Raw genomic sequence first — 20665 nt, 5'->3', positions numbered from 1 at the left:
CTCCTGGGCTTAAGCAATCCTCCCACCTCAGCCTCCCAAAGTGCTGGGATTATAGGCGTGAGCCACTGCACTGGGCCTGCTTTGCTAATTTTTTTTTTAATGTGGTAAGAAATAATCATTAGGGATTAAGTTACCACAGAAGACAATTTTCTGCTTCTTTGAGCTGCTTATTCAGCCTGAACAGTTCACTTTGCATCCACCCTAGTTTTGCAAGGCACACCTGCCTTTAAAATGAATGCATCAGACCTTATAGGCAATACATTTTCCCTCCTTTGATCTCTTATCACGTTGTGTTTCAAAACATCAAAGAGTATAAAGCTGTGTTTTGAATAGTAGCCAAACCTCAAAAAACACAGCTGAGTTTGATTCTGAGCCCATAAAAATCAGAAGCCTTGCAAACTGAGTCACAAATTATTTTTTGAACCTCATAATAGTATGATGAAATGGTTCTTGTCTGTCTGCAATTTTAAGGCTTAAAGGATTAGATAAAAATTTATAGCTACGTAATGAGATTTTTATTTAACCTGAAGGCTGACCTCCTAACTAGCCATTATTCACATGATGATAGCAGGATCCTCCAGTATTGTCCCTACCCCAATGGGCCACTTTCCTCTAGATTCCTGACAGAGAAGTGGGTTTGTCAAAGATTCCTGAGTCAGTCCCTGCCACCCAGTCTAAGTCAGTGCTGCCAGCCGCCATCACTGCTGTCAGCTCAGGGTTCCAAATCCCTGCTCCTGGCACCCTTCAACCCCCATTCATTGCCTTGTTTCCAGCAACTGTTTATTTTTTCAATACTCAGTTTACTCCAAGTGTAGAAAACCATCCCTTCTTCACTTGACATGTGTTGTTTGTTGTTGTTGTTGTTGTTGTTTTGTTTTGTTTTTGTTTTGAGATGGAATCTCGCTCTGTCACCCAGGTTGGAGTTCAGTGGTGCGATCTTGGCTCACTGCAAGCTCCGCCTCCTGGGTTCACGCCATTCTCCTGCCTCAGACTCCTGAGTAGCTGGGACTACAGGCGCCCGCCACCACGCCCGGCTAATTTTTATATTTTTAATAGAGATGAAGTTTCACCGTGTTAGCCAGGATGGTCTCGATCTCCTGACCTCGTGATCCACCCGCCTCGGCCTCCCAAAGTGCTGGGATTACAGTCATGAGCCACCGCGCCTGACCTCAACATGTATGATTAGTACAGAGTTCCTTTACAAAGGTTTAAGGTGAACAAAGGATAATTACAGCACAGTGCAGAAACACCTTCAAGTTGAAGTCTACAGATCACTTTTATGAAAGGTTCCTCAGTCTTCCTGATCATCTTTCTCCACGAACACCTTCCTTTTGTCATGGTTCTGGATCCCTCTCTCTCACTGCCTCCAAACCTTTCTTCTATCTTTCTTCTATTTCCTACTCTTATCAACCTTAACCAAAGAGGGCATTTCTCAAATTTCTGTTACTTTTCTCTGCCAAGGAAATCTAAGCTTTTTTCTTTCAGTCTTTTCCTTCCAGACATTGCCTAGAGACTTCAGCCTTTCAAACTAACAAAAAAGCCAATCATGGTATCTTCTAAACAAAAATTCACTTTTTTTCTCTGTAAGGAATGTGCCATTCTCCTAGGTTATCTGGCAAAAGCTGTAGTCCATCCTTAAAATAATAATTTTTCCTTTCTGTTGTCAAAACATAACAGAAATTTTACAGTCAAATGACTGTTGTTCTCTCCAAAGAAGCACCAGGAGAGGCTATTCACTTACTGAAATCATATCATCATCACTCCAAAGAGTTTGAATTATCTTCTAAACAATTTACTAATTCCTTCAGAAAAATGGCTCACTGGTATGTCCCAACACCTTCTTTTGGTCCAATTCTTTTACCTCTGCTTTGATTTCTCATTCTCATTACTACATTCATTCAATCAATTCACATACTAACATGCCACTAGGTATGGCAAACACAGTCCTAGTACTCAAGGCAACATAGAAGTGGCTGTCCCAGTGCAAGCCATGAACCAAGAGACATGGGAGTGGCGGGTTCTGTGTCATTGGAGTAAGTTTGAAGTCAGATGGAATTTTATCAAGCTGTCACTAGCTTATATAGATACTTTAGGCTTGAGAAGGAGAGTTGCCGCCTGCAGGCTGATCATCCATGCCTCCAGTTCATAGAGATAACATAGTAGGTTTCTACAAGTAGGCTAATAATGGCAGGAAGGAAGCGCCTCCTTCCTGAAAATACTGTATGTAGTTGAAATGCTTACAATTGAACTGTACTAAACTTTCACTCCTTTTCATTCATTCATTTATTCATTCAACCAAGAAGTATATACTTTTCTATGGGCTAGAGAAGGAGGATGGCTGCATCTATGGAGTATCACATTCACTTATAATTACGTTCTAGCTATGTGTCACGTCAATTGAATAAACAAAGTTAAGAATTGCCTGCTATCTTATTATCACAATAACAAATCTTCATAATAGTTTTGAATCATCAGTGTTAAAACTTATATTATTCTGGAGGGAAGGCAAGTATATAATACATTTTATTTTAAAAATTAAAGTAATCCACAAGAGTAATCAATTTAACTCCGCATTTGAAGGCTTAATCTTCAGCTATATGGAAAATTCAGATGTTCAGAAAGATACTTCTTTTCTCCAAGGATTCCAGAGAATAAAAGTTTACTTGACAATAATGTACAAGTCTATTTTAGGGAACTAAATGTCTTACTTACAAAATAATTTTAAATGAACTTCTTCTCAAAATTTTAATTTATATTTGTTATGCCACATAAAAGAAGGGGAACTTACATAACTTTCTTACGTTGCACTTTTTTTATCCGAGCCAATGCCAAAGAAAGTTGTAAGATACCCAAAGTTTTTCTTTGGTATACTCCTCCCTAACTCCCCAGTTCTTGGAGAGCATTTTGAACCTGAGGTTCTGTGGCTGCTCAAGGCTCCTCCAGGTCACTGAACCTGACGACCTCTCATCCCTGACTCATTCTTCAAAACATAACCATCCTTAGTCGTATTCCTTCCAGCACTCCACTGCAAATTGGGTTAATCTCATAAACTAACTCAAGCGTACTTATGAATTAATGATGACAGTAGCTTAATATGCTGCTGTTCTCAGAGAAATGAGCAAAACAATAGTAAATTTATAAAACTATAATATTATAAGAATAGGGAATCGTTTTACTATTTATAGTCACTTACCAACTAAATCTAAGAAAACATTAAGGGTTATAACAAAACAAAATCAAGGGTTATAACAAAAACAAACCAGCTTACATTTAACTTCAGTTCTTGAGTTTGAGAAAAGGAAGAAATGAAAGAATACAACTACTTGACATTTGTGTACAGTTTGCACTCGTATTTAGTGTCCCTATATAACACAACATATATGTGTATATTTTTATTTAGTTTAATATTGAAAACAACGCTGTAAGTTCATATTATTCCTATTTTATAGATGAGAAAGCTTAAGCTCAAAGAGGTTAAGTTACTGACCATGAAATAGCAGAGCTGGGACTCTAAGCAATTCTCATTCCGAGTCAAGTGTTTTTTTCACTATGCCACAGCTTCTACAAGTGTTCATAATACCTAATTTTAAATTAAATAAAAGAAACAGAAAAGTATATACATACAGTAAGACTATAATTTCACATATAGCTGGTTTTCAAAGGAAATGGGACCTAAGACGGAGAGGGAGAGTTAGCAAGCCAAGCAAGAGGAAAAAGCAAAAGATTATGGGTCAGAAAATGTCAAAGGCAGAGACTGAATAAGGAAGGGAAAGAAAGAAAAAGACAGCTATAACTGAAAGGATGAGCTGAAGTCCAGGCCCTTCCGAGTCTCCACTTGGTCTTGCTTCTAGCCACAACCGGACTGCATGCCTCCTGGCTCTGCACTCCTCCTCCTCTGCTTCAGCTGCTAAAAATCTTCCCTGATCTAACTTGTGCAGAGAGCTGTGGGCTACTATTTCCACAGATCCCCAGAGCCCTGACCTGATCTTGTTCTAATCACGGTAATCACTGTCATTAGTTTTCCTTCCACTTATTCAGTGAACAAAATGAAAAGCAATTCACTTTGCATATCTCCTCTATCTCTGAGAATGAATGGAGACCCAAGTACCTACCCAATAGGAACAAAATTGGTATTATGGTAGAAACAAAGCAACAAAGCCAAACCAGGACTTCTGTCACCTCAACAGTCAATGCCCAAACTTGCCTATGCATCCATTTCTCACTGAAAAATCACAACCTCTGAGTTACACAATAGATAATAAAATGACTACACATATTCACCACTTACATTTCTAAGCTTTTGTTTTACTTAGTCAATGTATTATTTAGGTAAATGAAGTATAATTGCTTTCAAAAGGAAATAAACATATTACTAGCAATTAACACATTTCTTAAATCATTAGTATAATATGTTCATTAAAAGAACTGTCTGGGCCGGGCACGGTGGCTCAAGCCTGTAATCCCAGCACTTTGGGAGGCCGAGACGGGTGGATCACGAGGTCAGGAGATCGAGACTATCCTGGCTAACACGGTGAAACCCTGTCTCTACTAAAAAATACAAAAAACTAGCCGGGCGAGGTGGCGGGCGCCTGTAGTCCCAGCTACTCGGGAGGCTGAGGCAGGAGAATGGCATGAACCCGGGAGGCTGAACTTGCAGTGAGCTGAGATCCAGCCACTGCACTCCAGCCGGGGCGGCAGAGCAAGCCCCTTCTCAAAAAAAAAAAAAAAAAAAAAAAAAAAAAAAAAAAGAACTGTCTGAATTTGAAGCTCTGAAGTAAGTGAGTGACTTGCGCAAATTACTTAATATCTTTGAACTTTAGGTTCTTTATAACATGGGGCTAATAACACAATATTAAACGCAAAGGTAGTTTTAAGAATGCAATGAGCTAAATGCTTGAAACTGTACCTGGCATATAGCAAGCATTCAACAAATGTCATTTCTTATTATTACTTCTATTAGCCATTACTTTTGCTACCTAGCTGCATAAAACTTAACTATAGTTTGGCTTTTTGCTTTTGTAAAAAATAGATTAATTGTAGACATTTTAGAAAAAAACTTTAAAAAATAACATATGGAAAGCAATAATGAAAAGTCAAAGTCGAAATAGTGATAGATATATGTTAAAATTGAAAAGCACCACTGGCGTCCTTTTACAGCTGGTTTACCTCAAAGTCTATCAGCTGCAGGTCAGCTATCAGTGTCACCAGCAGGCCACTATTGTAGAGTTCTTGTGCTAGCTGAGCCACTGCTTCTGTCGGGGGTTCTTTTTCATTTGTACCACACAGAATTTCTTTCATTGCTTGCAGTGATTTCGACACTTCTTCTGAAGCCTAGTGACCAAAAAGTATGCTAACAGTTAAAAGAATCAAAGTTTTTAGGCTATAAACAAACAAATAATCCAAAAAACCACTTCTTGGTCTTGGGCTCTGTTTATTTATAATTGATGGTACAGTTACAAACAAACAAAAACAGTAAGCACTGCCTTTTCCATTTTGGAAAATATTATAAATATTATAAAATTTATTTATATAAAAAAGCTCTCTGGTATTTCTACTTAGTCAACATACATTAAATAATCTTTTTTTTTTTAGATGGAATCTTGCTCTGTTGCCCAGTCTGGAGTGCAGTGGCACAATCTCGGCTCACTGAAAGCTCCACCTCCTGGGTTCATACCATTCTCTTGCCTCAGCCTCCCAAGTAGCTGGGATTACAGGTGCCCACCCCACACCCAGCTAATTTTGTATTTTTAGTAGAGGTGGGGTTTCACCGCGTTAGCCAGGATGGCCTCGATCTCCTGACCTCGTAATTTGTCCACCTCAGCCTCCTAAAGTGCTGGGATTACAGGCATAAGCCATCGCATCCATCGCAATAATCTTTTAAACCACATTCATTGTCTAGTTTTGCTAGCAATTCAACATAAACTTTATTCTTGAAAATTAAATTGATTCAATTTTGAAGACTTATCAGTAGCTGCTAATCTTTATTTAAAGCATTGTGTTAAGGTTTTCAACAAATTCCTATTCTTTTGATTTTGAATGGTCCAAGTAGATGATTGTAAATTGTCAAAACTCATAAGCGTTCTTTGTCAATTCATTTATTCCTCATACAGAATCACTGTCTTTTTTGCTATCTATGAAACTTAAAAAAAAACCTCACTATATTTTAAAGAATACTAGGCAAATCCATAGAGGCAGAAAGTACAGAGATTAGTGGATATTAGGGCCTGGGGGAGAGGGAAATAAGCAATGACTACTAATGGCTCCAGGGTTTCTTTTGCAGGTGATGAAAATGTTCTAGAATTAGATAGTGGTGATGGTTGCAAAACCTTGTGAATGTACTAAAAACCAATGAATTGTACACTTTAAATAGTGAATTATATGGCATGCTAATTATATCTCAATTTAAAAATCTTTTAAATTAATATAGGTAGGAAAGGAGAGCAGACTAATTTAGTTAACAATTTGTCTGAATATTTTAAAAGAAATATACTTTTATTACTTTTAAGTATAATACTGTAATCATTACAAATGAAGAAGGAAATGAGTAGAATAAGGCAAATTACATAAAAATAACTCATGGTAGCATTATGCTACTTTTATTATTTATTTATTTTTATTTGTCTCTAGCTCTGCTTCTTGGGTGACACTACTTTTATTTATTTATTTATTTATTTATTTATTTATTTATTTATTTTTGAGATGGAGTTTTGCTCTTGTCACCCAGGATGGAGTGCAACGGCATGATCTCAACTCACTGCAACCTCTGCCTCCTGGGTTCAAGAGATTCTCCAGCCTCATACTCCCTAGTAGCTGGGATTACAGGCACCCGCCACTGTGCCTGGCTAATTTTGACACTACTTTTAAAAGTAATTTTCATATCCTTAATAGCCTGACTGAAGCAATCCTTAATGTACTAGACCGGAAGCATCTTAAATTGTGAGATATATCCACAGAAGAGTGCTTTAAACATACATAGAGAGTATGTTTAAGAGAGAGTTAAGAATAATCATAAAGCAGACATCTTTATGACCATCACCCAGTCAAGAAACAGAACATTTTCAGCACCCAGGAGTCACCTGAAGGCTCCTTTCAGTTCAGATGTAAATACTTTTATATCTCTTGTGACAAACATGTCTTTACATTTCTTATTACTCCTATTTTATAAATGAGAAAACTTAGGCTGAAACAATATAGCTTAGTTCCACTGATTTTCAACTTTATGGACCAGTACATTACCCTTTCATGATTTGCTTCTTTCATTCAACATTATATTTGAGAAATTCATCTATGCTGTTGCATGTAGGCAGAAGTTCTTTATCACTTTCAATGTTCCGCACTAATGCCTATACCACAACGTTTTTATTGGTTCTACTGTTCATGGACATTGGGTTGTTTCCATTGAGGGGTTTTTATTAACAACAATGCTATGAACATTCTTGTACTTTTTCCTGGTGCAGATATGCAAGAATACCTCCAGAGTTTACAACTGGGAGTGGCACTGCAGGATTTTAGTACATGCATATCTTCATATTTCACAGATAATAATAAACTGGTTTTCAAAGCAGTTACATAAATGTGTATGTCATCATCCACAGTTAATGAAAAGTCCTCATTGCTCTCCATCCATGTTAAGTCAGCACTTAACATCATCACATCTTTTCACTTTTGCCAAGGCAGTAGTTGCATAATGTGAATTTATTGTGGTTTTAGTTGGTCTTTTCCTAGTTACTAATGAAAATATGTAAAAGGGTTTTCTTTTTCTTTTTTCTCTCTTTTACCATTTAGATTTATACTTGCAAAAAAGGCCATTTTTCTTCTATTTGGGCCAAGATTTGGCTCAGTATTACAAAGTGTACTAGAATTGGAATAAGCTATTTCTGCACTCCTTGTAGAATTCAAGATTGTATCATTTACTGGAATAGAAGGATACTATGAACTTGTGTATTTCTTTTATAGATATCTTGAATATTGCCATAAACTAGTCACTTTATAGAGAAATCAGATATATAGGATTCAATATCCCTTTGAAGGAATAACTAACATTCCTGTGAGGAAGCCCCATTGAATAAGACCAAGACCTTAAAACCATATGAAAATGAGATTCACCGTAACAGAAACTATCAGTCAATCTTTAAATAAAAACTTTTTATCTTTCATGTAAATGTAACATTACACACCAGTATAACCTTTTAGATCTTTAAGCTGTGTAGTCCAGAGGGATCCAGTGTTGGTCAGAGTCTCTAGAGAATGAACCTAAAGTTCATCCCAACAGACTAAATAATAATCAGTTTTATAACACCTGGAATCAACTTCAATCTATTTATAGAGGCTCTATGTGCACATCACAGATCATATTTTGAATTCTTCATTAAGCTTTTACACTGGGTTTTGGCATTGCAATGCATGTACTTTCATCATAATGTTACTGTTTCAGCTCATACCTTGTCTGTCTTTTTGTCTTGCTTTTCCAAAATGGCCAAATTGTCTTTCAGGATTTTCACAATTTCTGCTGGATTTTTGTGTGATTTGCTAAACAAGGGCATTTTTTTCACGTGTAGAAAGCTCTTCTTCCAATATGGAATGCTAAAACAAATAAGCCAACAAAATTATAACTTTAACTCTTAATATGCTTAAATTTTATGTCTTATACATTTTCAATAATATGAATTCAGTAATCTGAAATGTTAAAAGTGATCAAATTAAAATGAGTTTCAAGCTTTATGCCAAATTTAAATAAATGTAAGATATTTTGAAACGGTATTTTAAAGTTTTGCTTGAAAGTTTTTATACAAAGTTTAAAATCTTTCCTACAATAGAAACATAAGGATTATACAAGAAATAATTTTAGAGTCCAAGTTGATATGTAAAACTAGATATTTTGACCAAAGAAAGTGATAATAATAATAAATATATTCTATAATGTTTAGCTATATGTATTCTCGATCTCCTGACGTCGTGATCCGCCCGTCTCGGCCTCCCAAAGTGCTGGGATTACAGGCTTGAGCCACCGCGCCCAGCCAGCTATATGTATTCTGTAATGCTTAGCTGCTATTATTACAAGAAGTTCCATGACATAGTGAATGAATTATTTCACTAAAGAGAAAGGCACAGTAGTTTAGATATGATTCTATCTTAAATGTCCTAGACATTTCTGACTCTTTGAGTCAATTATACTTTTTTCCATTATTTTAAAAAATATACACTTATTCTCTGAATGCATAATAATCAATGATCAAATATTCTGCATTAAAGTAGAATTTTAAAAAGAAGCCAAATGCATTCATGTATAGACATACCTAGGAGATACTGTAGGTTCAGTTCCAGACCATTGCAATAAAGCAAATTTCTCAATAAAGGAAGTGTATTTGGTTTTTCCTAGCACATATAAAAGTTACATTTATGCTATACTGCAGTCTATTAAGTTTGCAATAGTATTATATCTAAGAAAACAATATGTATAACTTAATTTATAAAAATATTTATTGCCTGACCCTTCAGTGAGTCCTAATCTTTTTGCTGGTTGGAGTCTTGTATTAATGTTGATGGCTGCTGACTGATCAGGGTGTTGGTTACTGAAGGCTGGAGTAGCTGTGGCAATTTCTTTTTTTTTTTTTTTNAAATTAAGGGGGAAAAAACAAAAAACAAAAATAAGAAATCCCAGTAAAAGAGTCCCTCAAGATTTCATAAACTACAAATTAAAGCTGCTAGTTAATAAGGAAATGGCAGAACTTTCAGAGCTGTATAATACAAAAGTTCCTTTATTTTAAGCAGATGTTTTCCTCAATGACAAATCTTCCAACACAATGTGAAGTTATGCTACTCGGATATTTGTAGCAAAACCGGTTTTTTTGGTACAAAAACAAAAGCAAGAGACCATGAAAAAAAAATTTTTGTTCCTCATGACCTATGAGTATACAAATTTTCTAGCAATTTAAAAGGGTAACTATGAGAGCCTGACATTTTTCTATACCCCACCTATTCTGCCTATTTGTAGGATTTGTAAATGAAAGTAACATCTTACGAGCAGAGGTCTCATTTATCTCCCACTCTCTCCAACTAATCCTACTAATTTTCTCTCATCTTCCTGAGCATCCTCCATGAACAGCATTGCAGGTTGGTTTCAAAAATAGAAAAGAAAAAAGAAAGAAAGTTTTACAAGGGTTTTGTTGGTTAATTACCAGTGGAGTCAGTCCACCAGTAGTTTGATTTCATTGGCTAGCAGCTGGTTCATGTCCAACAGGCCCCCTGGGAGCTTGGTGAGCAGCTCTCGCTCTGCTCCGCTCAGTGCTTTCAGGGTCGCTGTCAACAGAGCTGGAACTTGCACTCATGTTGTCAACAGCAGTGCTGGCTGGGGGACCCAGCTCCAGCTCACTAGTCTCACTGGCAGTGGACACTATGGAGAGCAGGGACATATGCTGGGTGAGCCGGCCAGAGGGTAGAAGGGAGGCAGCATAGTCTGCTATGATACCAGCTACATCTAGACCTATGATACGCCTTATCAAAGGCGATGAAACCTACATTTGCACTGGCCTCACAGACGCAGAAGGAGCCGTCATCTTTCATCAACAGGTCAGTGCCACACACATCCATCCCTAGGATATTAGACACCTGGATAGCTAGCTGCTTCCCTTTCACTCAATGAGCACATCATCCCCACACCACCGAATGAGCAGTTGCTTTGCATTCTCCCATCTGTTTGTAACATGGTGCCAACCACACAGCCTCCCAGGACAATGACACGTACATCTCGTCCATGAGACTCTTCAACATACTTCTGGAACAGGTATGGTGCTTCATGGCGAATAAGATGGCCTAGACCAGCCAAATGGTGCTTATCTTGAGCCAAGAAAACAGCTTTACCTCTATGACCCCGCGTATTCTTTACTACCATTGGGAACTCCAGTACTTCTGGTTCATCATCATTTTAGCAAAATTTTCATAGCCACCATAAGAGAAAGTATCTAGCAGAGGAACACCATGGCCAGCTAACTCTTGAAATGTCCAGAAGTTATTAACGCAGTTCAGGATGGCTTGAGGTCGGTTCATTAACCGGCATCCCATCTTCTCTAGATGGCGCAAAACAGTGATGTCACTATCACTTTGTACCCAAGGGGTTGGTACTCTACCACCACTTGTGGGTAGGCAGTGATTAGCTGTCCATTGATCTGCAGACCCAGGTTTCCTTGCTCGATTGTCAGCACCACCTCATCCATCACCACAGCCCTAAAGTCCAGTTCCTCCTCACAACATTTGGCCTTCAGTGCTCGTAAAATCTCTTTTTGAGGATAGTCTTCCCTGACGCGATGATCTGTCAAAAACCACAACTTGGCAGCCACAGAACTACACATCTGATTAGCTCGTGCTTCCTTGCCTGGATTATTTCCTCTTGGATGTAATGTCTGCCGCGCATGCGCACGCGGCGATTTCTTAAAAGAAGACAATCAAGTTTGCCACTTTGACTCTTTCTTTCATGAAAGATTTCTCTATAGCATGTGATGCAGTTTGTTAGCATTTTACTCACAGTAGAACTGCTTTCAAAATTGAAGTCAGTCCTCTCGACCTGCCACTGCTTTATCAGCTAAATTTATGTCATATTCTAAATCCTTTGTTGTCATTTCATCTTCAGCAGGAGTAGATTCCATCTTAAGAAACCACTTTCTTTGCTCATCCATAGAAGCAACATTCCTCACCTGTTCAAGTTTTATCATGAGATTGCAGCAATTCAGTCACATCTTGAGGCTCTATTATTAATTCTTGTTCCCTTGTTATTTCCACCACATTGGCAGTTACTTCCTCCACTGAAGTCTTGAACCCCTCAAAGTCATCCATGAGAGTTAGAATCAACTTCTTCTGAACTCCTGAAAATGTTGATATTTTGACCTCCTCTCATGAATCACAAATGTTCTTAATGGCATCTAGAATGGTGAATCTTTTACAGCAGGTTTTTCTATTTAGTTTGCCCAGATCCATTAGAGGAATCACTCACTATGGCAGCTTGCATTTTATGAAATATATTTCTTTCATTTTTTAAACTTTTATTAGAATAATATGAACATATGAAATGTATTTATTTAACAAGTTTGGAAAGTCAAAATTACTCCTTTGTCCATGGGCTGCAGAATGGATGTTAACAGGCATGAAAACAACATTAAGCTCCTTGTAAAACTCCATCAGAGCTCTTGGATGATGAGGTGCATTGTCAATGAGCAGTAATATTTTCAAAGGAATCTTTTATTCTGAGCAGTGGGTCTCAACAGAAGGCTTAAAATATTCAGTAAACCATGCTGTCATCTAGGCTTTGTTGTTCCATTTATAGAGCACAGGCCAAATAGTTTTAGCATAATTCTTAAAAGCCCGAGGGTTTTTGGAATGGGAAATGAGTATTAGCTTCTACTTCAAGTTACCAGCTGAATTAGCTCCTAAGGAGAGTCAGCTTGTCCTTTAAAGCCAGGCACTCACTCCTCCTTTCTAGCTATGAAAATCCTAGATAGCATCTTCTTCCAATACAAGGGTGTTCCATCTACACTGAAAATCTGTTGTTTTGTGTGGCCACCCTCACCAATGATATAACAGGGCCGTTGTCAGTCCACTAACATTTCTGGGCTACGTGGCCTGCAGTCAGCATTAATGCTGAGGGCAGGTTGATGTGCGTGGTCTCAACACGGTTTTCAATGCCTAGGAGGCATTTATCTAGTGTCAGTCTTCTGGACTAACATGTGTCTTTTCCTGTCCCCACTGCCTGCTTTGCTGAAATTGAAAAACTCTGAGGTAGACTTTATGGAAAAATTACGTCCCTCCACCCTATCCCCACAAGGCACCATTGTCAGGCCTCTCCATTCCTTTTGTTCCCACCTTAAGCACTTTATCTTTGGCTTTATCTTTATCATGATAGGATATTGGGGGTTAAAGACTCAGAATGGGTGTGGGACAGTGTGAGTAACCTAGAACCCTGACGCTCAATCTTACTCTAAGAACAACTTCATTTTACAGATAGAACAAATGACACCTAGAAGGGGGTGATTAACTTCTTTTGAATCATACAGTAGATCAGTTACCAATCAACTAGAGGGAGTTTACGTGTCTTGTGTTTGTGTAGAAGGTTTGCGTGCTACTTGGCTCATTGCTTAAATGAGCACCAGTGGGCTAAATGATGTGATTGGAGTAGATGCATATATAGTGACCAGCATGGTCGCCCAGAGTGTGAGAAAGGCAGCCTCGAGTTTGCAGGTGATGGGGCAGGTGTTTAGTCTAGGAATGGAGTGGGTCTGGCCATGGTCTGAGAAGAACTGGGGGAGGCAGGAGAGTTCTGCCTTAATTTGCAGGGGGTCTGGGTGCTGGAACTCAAGCATAGTTTAAGAATATGAGTTTTGATTTTCTTCAAAATATGGATCCCAAAATTGAAGAATAATGATCAGATGAAATTTTAAAACATTGTTAAACTAATCTTATTGCAATAAGTAGGTATAGGAAAGTATGAAAATAATTTTTTAAAGGAGATTGTATTGAGGCAGTATACTGTGTGTTATTTCCCTATTATATAACCCCATTTCTCCTAAAATGTTTGCTTTTTCCACTTAATAATAAGCTCCAAAGAACAGATATTGTGTTTTTCTTGTTCGTGGCTCTATCCCTAGTATTTAGCAAAGTGCCTGTGCTCAGTAATTACTCAGATTATTTATTCAATGAATAAATGAACAAACCCACCATCAGATGAAAAGGGGAGATAGTGGGCTGGGTGCAGTGGCTCACGCCTGTAATCCCAGCACTTTGGGAGGCTGAGGCAGGTGGATCACAAGGTCAGGAGATCAAGACCATCCTGGCTAACATGGTGAAACCCTGTCTCTACTAAAAATCAAAAAAAAAAAAAAAAAAAAAAATTAGCCAGGCATGGTGGTGGGTGCCTGTAGTCCCAGCTACTTAGGAGGCTGAGGCAGGAGAATGGCGTGAACCCGAGAGGCAGAGCTTGCAGTGAGCTGAGATTGCTCCACTGTACTCCAGCCTGGGCGAGAGTGCGAGACTCCCTCTCAAAAAAAAAAAAAAGGGGGGGGAGATAGTGGATCAGAAAATGCTAGCTAACCACCAGACTGACTTGGAAACCCTGAAAACCTTTTTAATTTAAGTAAATTAGCATTAGCTTGTTACAGTGAAAACCAAGCAGAGTAATAATGGACAAAAGTCATATCATATCTATGATACTGTGTCATAATTTGTACTCTGTTTTGGTGTCAGGGAGTATTTAAAATTCCTACAGTTATATATCTTTCCCTTAGTGCTGTAGAATTACAGGGAGAAAGAAAGCAATTACAGGCATACCTTATTTTATTGTGTTACACCTTTATTGTGCTTTGAAGACACTGTGTTTTTGAAAAATTGAAGGTTTATGGCAACCCTGCATTGAGGAAGTCTATGGGCACCATTTTTTTTCAACAGCATGTGCTCACTTTGTATCTCTTGTATCTCTTGATACATTTTGTTAATTCTCACAATATTTCAAACTCTTTCATTGTTGGTACATATGCTATGGTGATCTGTGATCAGTGATCTCTGATGGTACTATTGTAATTGTTTTGGGACACCACAAACTGAGCCTATAATCGATAAATATTGCGTGTGTTCTGACTGCCCCATTGACTGGCCGTTCCCCTGTTTCACTTTCCTCAGGCCTCCCTATTCCCTGAGACACAACAATACTGAAATTAGGCCAGCTCATAACCCTATAAGTGGCCTCTAAGTGTTCAAGGAAAAGGAAGAATCACATATCTCTCACTTTAAATCAAAAGGTGAAAACGATTAGTCTTAGTGAGGAAGGCATATCCAGAGCTGAGGTAGGCTGAAAGCTAGGCCTTTTGCATCAGTAAGTTAGCCAAGTTGTGGATGCAAAGGAAAAGTTCTTGAAGAAAATGAAAAGTGCTACTCCGGTGAAAACACAAATAGTAAGAAAACAAAACAGCTAATTGTTAATACGAAGAAAGTTTCAGTGGTCTGGATAGAAGATCAAACCAGACACACATTCCCTTAAGCCTAGTCCAGAGCAAGACCCCAACTCTCTTCAGTTCTATGAAGGCTGAGAGAGGAAAGGAAGATGCAGAAGAAAAGTCTGAAGCTAAAAGAGGTTGCTCCATGAGGTTTAAAGAAAGAAGCCATCTCCAGAACATAAAAATGCAGGGGAAAGCAGCAAGTGCTGTTTATAGAAGCTGCAGCAAGTTATCCAGAAGATCTAGCTGAGATCATTGGTGAGGGTGGCCTCTTCCAGGAGTCAGTAAGCAGAATAAACAACAAATAGGTTGTTGTTGTTGTTGTTGTTGTTGTTATTATTATTATTATTAAAAGAACACAAGAAAAGGAAATAAATGCCCTACAGACTTGGGCAAGAAAGGTTGCTTCTGAAATTAATTCTTTATAAAGCTAGAACAGACATAAATTTAAGAAAAGAAGAAAAGGAGACAAAAAGCTCTTTTAGACAAAAAAAAGAGCTGGCCAAGGTAAAAGACTGAAAATACACACATATACGCACACATAAACACACACATGCCCAAAATACAGACTGGGAATCCCAAACTGCATAGAGCAGAATAACAATACAGAAAATGGATCTGGGGCAACTTCAAGGTACAAAATTAGTTAGTCTGCATGTATTCATTCAACAAGTATTTACTGAACACTTATAATGTACTAGGCACTGAACAGGAAATATAAAACAAAGAAGCCTCAAAGGGCTCACAGTGTAGTGAGAGACACAGACACATCCAAAATTTTCCCAGAAGGCAAGGAAAGGTTGAAAAAACTAAAATGATGAAGAAAAGATATAGAGTGTGTTTATCTATATAGGTATTTTATAGCAATATGAAGAAAGTGGAGTGTTATCCCCTAACAAACAGGTGTTACAACAACGGAGGGGGGAGGATAGGAAGCCAAAAACAACAAAGGAATTAAAAATGGAACAGAATCAAAGATATAACAGTGTAAACAGAAAACAATCTAAACTTGATCATTCGAAAGATTTTCTAGTTGAGATTCATAAGACCCAACATTCAGTGTCTTGCGGCTTTTAAAATAAATAAACATTTCCTTCTCAAATCACATTCCAACAAAATGACCTTAAAAAAACAAACAAATGGAAGCATAAAAATCAGGTTGGTTTTGGACTTCCATGAACCAAATGCCCTAAGGCCATGGAGAAAACCTAGAGTTCTGAGAAGGAAAGTCTATAACCCCATAATTAAATCTTTAGCCAATATACCATTTATGTGTGAACAGACAGTGTATGTTTACTAAAATGGAACAAAAGATGAGATGGAATGAGGCCCACAAAGAGCTCAACAAAATTAATGCTAAAAAATCAGAAATAGTTCTTGAAAAGGAGCCTTTATATTGTTGGCAGAACATGTGGGAGGGTGAGAATCTACAATTATAACTCATTCATATAGGAATAAAAATAAACAAGGATTCAACTAAAGAAGTTAAAAAGGAAACTGCCCCAAAAATCTCCAAGAAAAGATGGATGGAAATAAAGATAGAAGTAGAAATAACTGAATCAGAGAAGTAAAAGAAAAGGAAGAAAACCTCTGGTAGCTATTTGGTCTGGTTTTCTTCTGGTGATAGATGTGTCTACCATACTTCCCACATCACCTCACCCCACCAAAAGGGTGGGAACATGACCCAGGTGTGGCCAGAGTATTCTCTGTCCTGGATGCAGCAATTGGCTAGTAAATAGACTGTGACACAGCCAATCAAAACAAAAAAGAAGAAAGAAAAGTGTTGATGAGAATGCTGAGAAAAGGGAACTCTAGTACATTGTTGGTGGGAAGGTGAATTAGTACAGCCACTATAAGAAATGGTGTAGAGGATATGCAAAAAATAAAAATAGAACCACCATATGATCCAGTAATCCTACTTCTGGGTATATATCCAAAGGAACTGAAATCAGTATGTCAAGGAAATATCTGCACTTCCATGTTCATTGCAACCTTATTTACAATAGCCAAGACATGGAACCAATCTAAGTGACCATCAAAAGATAAACAGATAAAAAATGTAGTACAGGCTGGGTGCAGTGTACAAAAAATACAAAAATTAGCTGGGTGTAGTGGCAGGCACCTATAATCCCAGCTACTCAGGAGGTTGAGGCACGAGAATCACTTGAACCCAGGGGGCAGAGTTTGCAGTGAGCCGAGATTGAGCCACTGCACTCCAGCGTGGGTGACAAAACAAGATTCTGTCTCAAAAAACAAAACACTGCTTTAAAATAGATTCAAAGCAGAGACAAAAGGTATGGTCCTCTTCATTCAATATGGCCAAATTGCTTTCTCAAATTTTTATGCCAATTTATACTTTCACAGCTGTGTAGTGTTAGTTGCAGTTATTGCCCATCCTTCCTAACATTTGGACCTGTCAGAATTTAAAAATTTCATCAGTATGACAGTTGGTAAAAGGTTGTCCCATTATGGTTGGAGTGCAGTGGTGTGATAACCGCTTGCTGCAGTCTTGGCCTGTTGGGTTCAAGCAATCTTCCCACCTCAGCCTCCCGAGTAGCTGAGACCACAGGTATGTGCCACCACGTCCAGTCAATTTTTGTATTTTTAGTAGAGACGGGGTTTGCCATGTTACCCAGGCTGGCCTCAAACTCCTGGCTAATTTTAATTTTATGTAGAGACATGGTCTCTGTATGTTGCCCAGGCTGGTCTCAAACTCCTGAGATCCTCTCACCTTGGCCTCCCAAAGTGTTGGGGTTACAGGTGTGAGCCACCACACCTGGCCCATACAAGCTTTTTAACTTTCTTATTCTGTACATTTCCTAATTCTATACTTTGCCCATTTCATATTTTAAAACAATTTTTTAGAGACAAGTTCTTGCTCTGTCACCCAGGCTGGAGTGCAGTGGCACAGTCACAGCATACTGCAGCCTCGAACTCCTGACCTTAAGTGATCCTCTCACCTCAGCCTTACAAAGTCCTGGGATAACAGGCATGAGCCACTGTGCCCAGCTACTTTGCTCAATTCTTTAAGGTGGCTGAAGCAAGTCATACCAGCTGCCAATACCAACTAGTACAGTTCCTCGCTAATAAATATAAATAAATCACATGCAAGAATCATGAGGTGTTTGATGAAAATCAAGAATATAAAAGAGAAATATAAAAATAAATAGAGCAAACCATGGGGGAGATGGTAAAAATTACATTATATTTACATACCCAAAAGATATGCTATGCTATCACATCCATAAAATAAGAACAGACTGCTATGGAAAAGAAGTAAAGAATCAATGAGAAAACATTCTTGGAACTAAGAACATGCAATGCAATAGAACAGCCGATTGGCAGAAGGGTATAGAATTGAAAAACAAATCCACAATTTAAAGACCAAGCCATGGAAATCTGAAATGAAGAGTAAAATACAAAGAAAAGCAAAGAACTAATTCAGAGAAAAGTTGGAAATACACAGGGTAGAGCTGGAGAGCCAATACTGATTGAATATAAATTCTTAAAGGAAAAGAAAAAAACAGAGACAACTGATGAGAGAGTAACAAATACATCAACAAATAAAGAGGAAGCAAAATTTCTAGAGCTGAACATGTCTTCAGACTTAAGTAAACTCATGGTTATCACACGGAGGGAATGCAAAAAGGCCTACTTCAAGATACACAGTGAAATTTCTGAACTCTAAAGAGAAATCCCACAAACTTCCACAAAGGGGAAAACTCTAGAGTGGCACCTAAGAACCAGACTGTCAGAGTGGAATCAGGATTAGTAATGTCACACCAAATGACAGACAGCAGTGAAACACTGTTTACATAGTTTCTAGGGAAAAAGCTTTTTCACCTAGAATTCTATATGTTACCAATTATGCAGATGTGAGGGCAAACTAAAATTATCTAAGGACGAAGATGGTGAAGGAATAAGGGGAAGAGAAAGGAAGATGGAGGAGAAGCAGAAACTGAACGAGACTCCGTCTCAAAAAAAACAAAAACAAAACAAAACAAAAAACAAGTCTGGTAGGGAAAGAGATAAAAGATAGCTACTGACAGAAATGAGAACAGGAGCTACGAGGAAAGTGATCTAAATTATTTTCAGTTTAAATATGCTCAATGTAGACCCTAAGTAAAATTCTGGCCAATAAAAATCAAAGGCTGTGTTTACAAAATAAAATACCATATCAGATTTTTAATAATAGAAAACTGATAAATATAAATTATATCGATAAGTCAAATAAAAATTATCTCAGTGGCATATGGAAAAGGTATCTAATAAAATTAAAACCAAGAGAGATATAAATCTTAGCTCAATTTACAAAATAATGGTTAATGGAGGCATTCTTACTAAGAGGAGGTATAAAACAAAGGTCATCACAATCACTCTATCATTACCATATGTTGTGGTCAATGCATTAAAGTATAAAATATATGCTATAAATATAAATAATATAACATAATATATAATAATATATAAATAATAAAAATATAAAATAAATGCTATAAAATTTGGGACGGATGTGACAAAATTGTAATTAACAGACAATATGATTACATACATAAAAATACGAACAACTGAAATTAGTAGAAGTTAGGTAAAGTAGTCAAATACATGATAAATATACATACAGCTTTCACATCTAAGCAATTGCCAGCCAGAAAACATAATGAAAAGCATATTTTGTTCATACTGCCAACTAAATATGTACAAAATCTATACCAGATCTGTATTTTAAAAAACTACAAAACCTTAATTTCAAAAATAGGATAATTACTGTTCCTGAAATAGAAAACTAACAAATAAAACAGAGAATTAGAAGATGTATTTATAGATGTATTGTCTATTTATCTATTCATCCCTTCAGCTAGCCATCCTTTTAATGTTATAGTCACAGAATGATTCTAGAACATGGCTTAGCTAATCTTAATTATATTATCTAAATTATGAGTTTGTGATGGTTTAACTTTCTTCATGTAGGTATTTTTCTGCATTATTTATAATAAGCACATTTATTTTTTCTGAAATAATAAAGAGACTTGTGGAGAAAACCTACATAATTAAGATAGGAAAGATCTGAGGTTAAAAAAACACACCTTATTTTGTTCTTTAATAGAATAAATATTATTTAAATGTCAGTTATTCGTGAAGTCCACAGTTTGTACAGTTCCAATCAAATGTCCAAAAAATTTTTTTTTGGTATCTAAATTTAGTCAAGAATACCAAATAAGCAAAAATAACAAATTTGGAAAAGGAAGATTCCTTAGGAGGAAATGAAATGAAAAGTGTTATAAAGTACTGTAACACAGTAATAGCACAACAAACAAACACATCAATGAACAATACAGTCCAGATAGACATGTTAATATAAGTGACTTTCTGGATGTGAAATAGTTTCTCTGATTTTAGAAGTGACAAAATAAATTTCAAAGAAAAAGACCAACAAATCAAAGTGAATACAAATATTCCACAAATATACATTTGAATTTCCATAGATAAAATAATTTTTAAAAATTACAGGAAAACAACAAACTAGAGAATTCTGTGATATGAATCTGAAAGATGGAGGGCTAATATCATTACAAAAGATCTCTTTAAGACAATTAAGAAAACCATTAAGGAAACATACAGATAAGGGAAAACCATAGATGAGGAATTATAGTTAATAAACACATTAGTAAATGCTTCACCATTCTCTA

General features: G+C 37.1%; 1 protein-coding gene and 1 pseudogene across 5 annotated transcripts in view; both read right to left on the bottom strand.

Annotated features, from left to right (window-relative positions):
* CAB39L (calcium binding protein 39 like) overlaps positions 1-20665 on the bottom strand; it is a 138844-nt gene that overhangs the window by 63102 nt on the left and 55077 nt on the right. For 4 of the 5 annotated variants that reach the window (XM_017873768.1, XM_017873770.1, XM_017873769.1 and 1 more), the window contains 2 exons: positions 8442-8583; positions 5167-5331 (listed from right to left, as the gene is read on the bottom strand). In XM_017873768.1, coding sequence (XP_017729257.1) covers positions 5167-5331; positions 8442-8583 — 307 coding nt within the window. The remainder of the gene's footprint in view (positions 1-5166; positions 5332-8441; positions 8584-20665) is intronic. The other variant, XM_017873772.1, reaches the window with a different exon arrangement.
* On the bottom strand, positions 9829-11348 carry LOC108530732 (beta-citrylglutamate synthase B pseudogene; annotated as a pseudogene).

The sequence above is a fragment of the Rhinopithecus bieti genome, unplaced genomic scaffold (assembly GCF_001698545.2).
Source record: "Rhinopithecus bieti isolate Rb0 unplaced genomic scaffold, ASM169854v2 scaffold_7398, whole genome shotgun sequence".
NCBI classification, from domain to species: domain Eukaryota; kingdom Metazoa; phylum Chordata; class Mammalia; order Primates; family Cercopithecidae; genus Rhinopithecus; species Rhinopithecus bieti.
This window is presented reverse-complemented; position numbering and strand designations above follow the sequence as displayed.